General features: G+C 37.1%; 2 protein-coding genes across 2 annotated transcripts in view; one reads left to right on the top strand and one right to left on the bottom strand.

Moving 5' to 3' along the window:
* Window positions 1–1,384: 1,384 nt before the first annotated feature.
* mns1 (meiosis-specific nuclear structural 1) lies at window positions 1,385–5,634 on the bottom strand. Its single transcript, XM_079600916.1, has 10 exons — window positions 5,475–5,634; window positions 5,071–5,295; window positions 4,647–4,774; window positions 4,398–4,500; window positions 4,087–4,316; window positions 3,717–3,933; window positions 3,519–3,626; window positions 2,707–2,964; window positions 2,461–2,586; window positions 1,385–2,348 (listed from the first exon to the last, which is right to left on the bottom strand). The coding sequence occupies exons 1-10, from the start codon at window positions 5,475–5,477 to the stop codon at window positions 2,241–2,243; spliced, it is 1,506 nt and encodes a 501-aa protein (XP_079457042.1). The 5' UTR covers window positions 5,478–5,634; the 3' UTR covers window positions 1,385–2,240.
* A 290-nt stretch (window positions 5,635–5,924) lies between these two features.
* The window catches only part of LOC306984057 (intelectin-like), a 12,134-nt gene continuing 11,703 nt past the window's right edge, over window positions 5,925–6,355 (top strand). The window contains exon 1 of the mRNA XM_079585047.1: window positions 5,925–6,355. This exon is cut by the window's right edge and continues 20 nt beyond it. The gene's annotated coding sequence lies outside the window, so the exon portion shown is untranslated.

Here is a 6,355-nt window from a genome sequence, read left to right as displayed (position 1 = left end):
ATCACTGAGCTTCAGTTGAAAGATGACAATCGTAAGAAATATTTGGGCAGTCTATAAAATCCATAACAGTATAGGTGGACCAAAGATTTGCTCCAGTGCTGGGAAAAAGAACTAGGCAGTCCTCATTAGTGGTTTAACTTTGCTGCAAGGCACCTGAGTCAAGTTTTGGCATGGTCTACACATTTTATGAGACTGTAGATTTTCATTCTGACCTTTTATATCTTATACTTAAAGGTAAAGGTCCCCTTCCATTGATATAGAAAGGAAGGAAGAAATGAATGTGTATAGACCATGTGTTCAAAAGCTCTGAGAGCTAATTCTGATTCCTAATGTCTAAGGCGGGCATGAACATGTGCGTCAGCATGCTGCATGTGTATCTGGCATGCTCAACCTGTGATCTCCTCATCATCCTGTATGGATGATGGAGAGTGCAAAACAGGGCTGTGTGACAGAAAAGATTCCATCATAATCATAACCTTGTCAAGGCGCTAGAAAAAAACTCAGGAGAATTTCCTGTTTCAACATTGACACCACTCTTTCCATTTTATATAATTAAAGCTATATTCATATTTAATTGAGGATGCATTAAATTAGTCAAAAGTTACAACATTACAAAAGATTTCTATTTAAAATAAATCCTTTCATGCTTAAATGCTTTTAATGTAATTTAGAACTTTTTATTCATCAAAGAATCCTGAATGGTTTCTATATGGTACAATCGTTTCTACAAAAATATTAAGCAGCATGACTGTTTTCAACATTGATAATTATGTTTCTTGAGCAGCAAATCAGCTTATTTGAATGATTTCTAAAGGAACGTGTAACAATGAAGACTGGAGTAGTCCGGCTTTTTTTTTTATTGTTAAAATGTAATAATACTTCACTAAATTACAGTTTTTACTGTACTGATCAAATAAATGTGGGTTTGTTAAGCATAAGAGACTTCTTTCAAAAACATTTAAAAACTTTATCGACCCCACTCTTTTGAACAGCGGTGTAAGTATATGACAATAGCCAACCTTGTTTATGCTTATTGAAAACCTTAACTGAAATTGTAACAATATCAACAACACAGCCTTTCTAAGAAACTTTCCACAATCATACTTTGTTATTGACTCGCCAGTGTTAGCATATAGACATTAAACGCTGAAGATGTATGAAACAGGAAATTAGCTGCAATCACATAAAAAGATTTACTTACTGTTCATCCTGTTCATTTTTAACCTCTCAACTACTATTTAGAGAATGGGATGTGTTACGTGGAGGGGCTTTATTATATCAGTGTTGTATGTAAAAAGAGTATGTGGTGATCTAATAAAACTACATTTTGCCAGGCTTAGAATTGAAAATGAACAATTTCTAATCAAGACAGTGATGCTGCTTTAAACTATGCGGGATCAATTTATTGACATTTTCAATTAAATTCATTTTATGATTAGTTTGAAATGTTTTTCTTCATGTTTGTTACAGTGACAATTTTAAGAGGGAATTTCATAAGAGCAGAATCAAGAGAGGCTTAACAATTTCACAATGCAGATATGGATAACTGTCCAGTAAACACAGATGGAAGAATTTTACAGCCATGACAGCAGTCAGACCAAGGTAATGGACTAACTGGACAGAATGACTGACAGCTGTTGAGACACAGACACACTTGAGTGTACATGAGCAGTCACATCTGATTACATTTTTGCTTGTATGATATACTGCCAGACAACCATCAACTCTATCCATATTCTTTCTTAGGAAGCAGTGAAATCACTCTTGTTTCCTTTTAACTATTAAGAAAGACTAACCTTGTTTGTTGTCTACAAACAACATGGACATGAACATGGGTTGTATCACCATTAAAAAAATGTCCAAGTGAAATTCACCTTCAAAGGTTCAGATAAGAGGGAAAAATGTATTACCCAGTATGAGAATGTGCTAAATTCATCTTAGGCAATTTAGATTTTCAAATCTTTTTAATAAGTAGTATCCTTTGAGGCCAATGTTTAATCATAAACCAAAATCAGAGTTTGGCATTAGAGTAACACAATATACAATATAATTTTAATATACTTTTACATTTATTAAAAGACAAAGATCCATATGAAATTTCCAATTGTTTGTGAAAGTGGCAGATGCACTGTTAAGTATACCAGCACCAACAGATTGAGAGAGAGAGAGAGAGAGAGAGAAGAAAAAAAAAAATATAGAGAGAGTGCCATGTGGTGGTCATGACAGGAATTACCCTACTGCTAGTCATCTCCCCAACCCTCATCTGAGAAAATATCAGCCTGTCGTTGTTTGAAATTGTTTTTGAAATCCTCATCAAAGTGCTCCAGATCCTCCTCTTTGAAAATACCCTAGTAAATAAGGAAAATAAGAAAAACAGTTGTGTGATGACATATACATCCTCTAAATAATGAATCTGAGCATGCGAGATGGCTAACGTGTCCTATGGTGTGGTGTTCTCACCTTTGGTAGGTATCCCAGCAGTTTTGTCGCATGCTGTTTTAGGAGCCTCTGTCTCTCCTCTTCGATGATCTTCCGACGCTGAGCCTCTCTCTCCTGCTCCATTGCTCTCTCCTCTTCCTCCCTCTCCTGGTGAATATTTAGATTCATTAATTTCACATTATCAGCAGTTATTGGTATAATCTGACTCGGAAAGAACTAATGAGTGAGCTGCACATTTGCAGGTAGATTTGTGGGTTTGGGTCTTACTTGTTCAGCCAGATACTGCAGTCTCCTGTCTTCCAGCAGCTTCTCCACAGCCCGCTTGTGTTCCAACTGTTTCATACGACGCTTCTGGGCATTCATCTGCTCAATTCGGTCATCCTCTGCAAACTTGGCCATCATCATCTGTCTGAAGGCCTCCTCTTCCTCTTTCTCGGCTTGTATACGCAACTGCTTGAAAGCCATCATCTCCCGACGCGTCTGCTGCAGCTCCAACCGCTGCCGGATCCTCTTCTCCATCTCGTCCTGTGAGTGACATGATGGTAAAGAGATGGTACAAAAAAGCATCAATAAATAATACAAATTATTACAAATAATTATTAATATAAAAACAGTATTTGGTAACAATTCATTTTAGTGTCCTTTTTACACGTTACATGTAGTGCATAATTACTATATATTGAGCATAATTACATGAAACTAACCCTAACTCACACCCAAATCCAAACCCTATAGTTCCTGTAGTTAATTAGTTATTAACATGTAGTTAATTAGTTTTTTCTGTACTTGCATGTATAATTACACTGTAACACAGACTACTTAAAAAAAGTGTAACCCAGTATTTTAATACAGTAAAACAAATTATTACAAAAATAAGAATCATTATTGATTGAGGAATTCTTGAAGGCCCTAAAATAGGCTTAATTTTTTGGGGTTATTTGAAATATGAATTTCATTGAATTTATTTGAAATATGAATTGGACATTTCATTGACAGGAATCATGAGATTGACCTTTGTCTTCTTTGTAAAATGTTTAAAGTGCATCCAGTAAAGTGTGATGTAGTAAGACAGTTCTCACAATTTCTTGTTGTCTTGCAGCCTCAGCCTGCTCTTCCAAGTAGAGTTCCTCACGGACGCGCTCCATCTTCTCACGCTGTCTTTTCTCAATCTCGATCTGCTCAGAGAGCTAAACCAGAAGGAAAAAAAGAACACGTTAATATTTGAATCTTGATTACTCGCATGTACTTGATGGCCCCGAGGGTGAGCTTTCATGTACCATTTTGTGCAGGGTTTCTTTCTCCTGCTCTCGCTCTCTGACTTTGGCCATCCTGTCCTCCTCCTTCCTTTGCTGGTATTGGGCAAACTCAATGATGCGCCTGTTCTCTGCTTCCACTTTTTCTCGCTCCATACGTCTCCACTCTGCTTGCTGCTTTTTAAAATCTTCAATGTATCTCTGAGTGGTCGTCACCTTCTCGAGTCGTAACTGAAGCTCCCTGTAAATTAAGCTTGCCAGTTTCAAACCATCCTAGAACCATCTGACCAACTCATCTAAAATAGATGTTGTGATATTGTCTGTTTGCTCCAGAATAATATTTTTTTTTAAAAGTAGCAGCAAATAATAAACTTTAAAAAAGGAACACACTCACATCTGGTCCTCCTCATAGATCTTTCGCACTATTTCGTCCACCATGAGTTTCTCTTTAAGAAACTCATCATAGGCTTCCTGCCTCTTGCGCTCCTTCTCCTCAAGCTGCTGCTCAAGCTCTTGCTGGTAGCGCACCACCTCCTCATACTTCTTTTGCTCCAGCTTCTCCTTCTCCATCTCTGCACGCTCATCCTCACCCTTCATCTCACGGGCAATAGCAGCCTCTTGTCGCTGGTAATATGTTAAATCACAATAAGAAAACCACAAAATAGATGACCAAATGTAAGACACTACTTTGGATTTCACACTCACCATTGTCTCATATCGCATGGCCTCCTTTTCTGCCATCTGTGCTGCTCGTTCTCTGTTCAGGTAAGCAGATTTGAGCTTCAACTCTAGCTCTCGAAGCTCAACACTGCCGATAAAACACAAAGTTTAATAAATGGTAAAGCTATACACACAGTATATATATATATATATATATATATATATATATATATATATATATATATATATAATATACAGCGCTACACAGAGTGCCATTAAACTCTGGTCTGTTACCTGTTCTCTTTAATGTACTGTCTCATCTTCTCATCTCGAAGTTTCTCATTATTAATTCTCGCCAGCTCCTTGGCCATCCTCTCTTCCTGTTCAAGCTGCTTCTCTCTGGACTGTCTGTCCTCTTCTGCCTAAAAACATACATTTTGTGTTAGATAGATTTAGATTTTATAAATTCACATTTAATTGAAATATTAAATACATGTTAAATGTGTTAATTTAGAATGATTGTGATGATCTATGTATTTTTTAAAATGCATGATTAATGTTTCATGCATGTTTTAAAATGCATGATTAATGCATGTTCATAAATGTGTAATGTAGGTTTTATTTATTTATTTTGGACCTCAGGATGGAGGACTGCAGTGCCATAGGGCACAGCTAATGGGGATCTCTGCATATTGCTGGCGTATTTTATCAAACCAACCTTGAGAAGTGATTCCTCGATTTGTTTGCCATACTCTTCATCTTGCATCTTGCGCAGGAAGCGCTTTCTCTCGATTCTTTCTTCGCCCTGGAGGTTGGCTTGCAGCTGCCGCTCTTTGGCGATGCTTTTGGTCTGATCTTCACGCATTTCCTCCTGTTTGCGGTGATCCAGGATCATCGTCTGATGGTGGTTGTGAGAGATGTTGCAACGCTGGCTCATGAAAGACTGCAAAGACACGGTCACTTATAAATTCTACAACACAACCTCGTTAATTAATGACTAAAATCGTGTCTTAAGTTACATGTCATCTTTATTCGCGCGTCATCTGAGCATCTGCATACAACGATTAGTTTGTTCAAACAGACTGTTCATGGCTTTTTAACTATTAAAAGCGTCATATTTACCATTCCTCAAGTGTGCTCGAGAGCTCCGTCGATTCTGCTTTTGAAATGCTTTTGTTTCTATCCAAACAAAGTAGGAAACACCACGCTCATCTGTTTGTGAGTCGTTGTCCTAGAAACGCAGGGCTTTCAGACCTGGGAATAAAGACGAATTTTATTGGCCAGCGCAACTCTTGCAGAGCCAATAAAGCGCAACAGGTTCCGGAAGTAAACATTCCATTTATTTTGTCAAAGGATATATTCATGTGTTGAAGGATTCCTTAAAAACACTGATCTATATATATATAACTAAAAACGGTGTAAAATAAATAAATACATTAAAATATGTCCCGCGCGTGCTCGTCAATTTAATGTCAGTGACCAGCATCAAGCTTTGTAAAAAAAAAAAAAAAAAAAAGACGCAACAATATCTCAGAATGATCCCATTAGACGTGTTCTTCTGGGTGCATGTTTAGTGAAAAACAAACCGAAATTGAATGTATTATTTAACGAAATTCTTGACCACCTTGGCCATTAATGGGCTTCTGCACGCCTGCACAATGTTCGTGAGGCCGCAGTTCACTCTTGCCCAGAAAAGCACACAAGTTGTAAGGACAAACTATAGTTAGACAACTATAGTTGATAAATTAGAGAAGACCAAAAGAAAAGATCAAAATTTTTGTTGAATAATACATGACATTTTTGTTTGTTTTTCACTAAACCCTATCATATAATCCAACACTTGTAATACGCCATGTGTCGGATGGGATCTTCGGTGATAATTTTTGCATCTTTTTTTTTTTTTTACAAAGCTGGTCACTATTCGCTGCTATATCCCGAGGGCGAGTATTTTTAAACAATTATCCTTTTGTGGTCCATAAAAGAAAGAAGGGCATACCGCATAA

The sequence above is a fragment of the Phoxinus phoxinus genome (assembly GCF_949152265.1).
Source record: "Phoxinus phoxinus genome assembly, chromosome: 2".
Lineage (NCBI taxonomy): Eukaryota > Metazoa > Chordata > Actinopteri > Cypriniformes > Leuciscidae > Phoxinus > Phoxinus phoxinus.
This window is presented reverse-complemented; position numbering and strand designations above follow the sequence as displayed.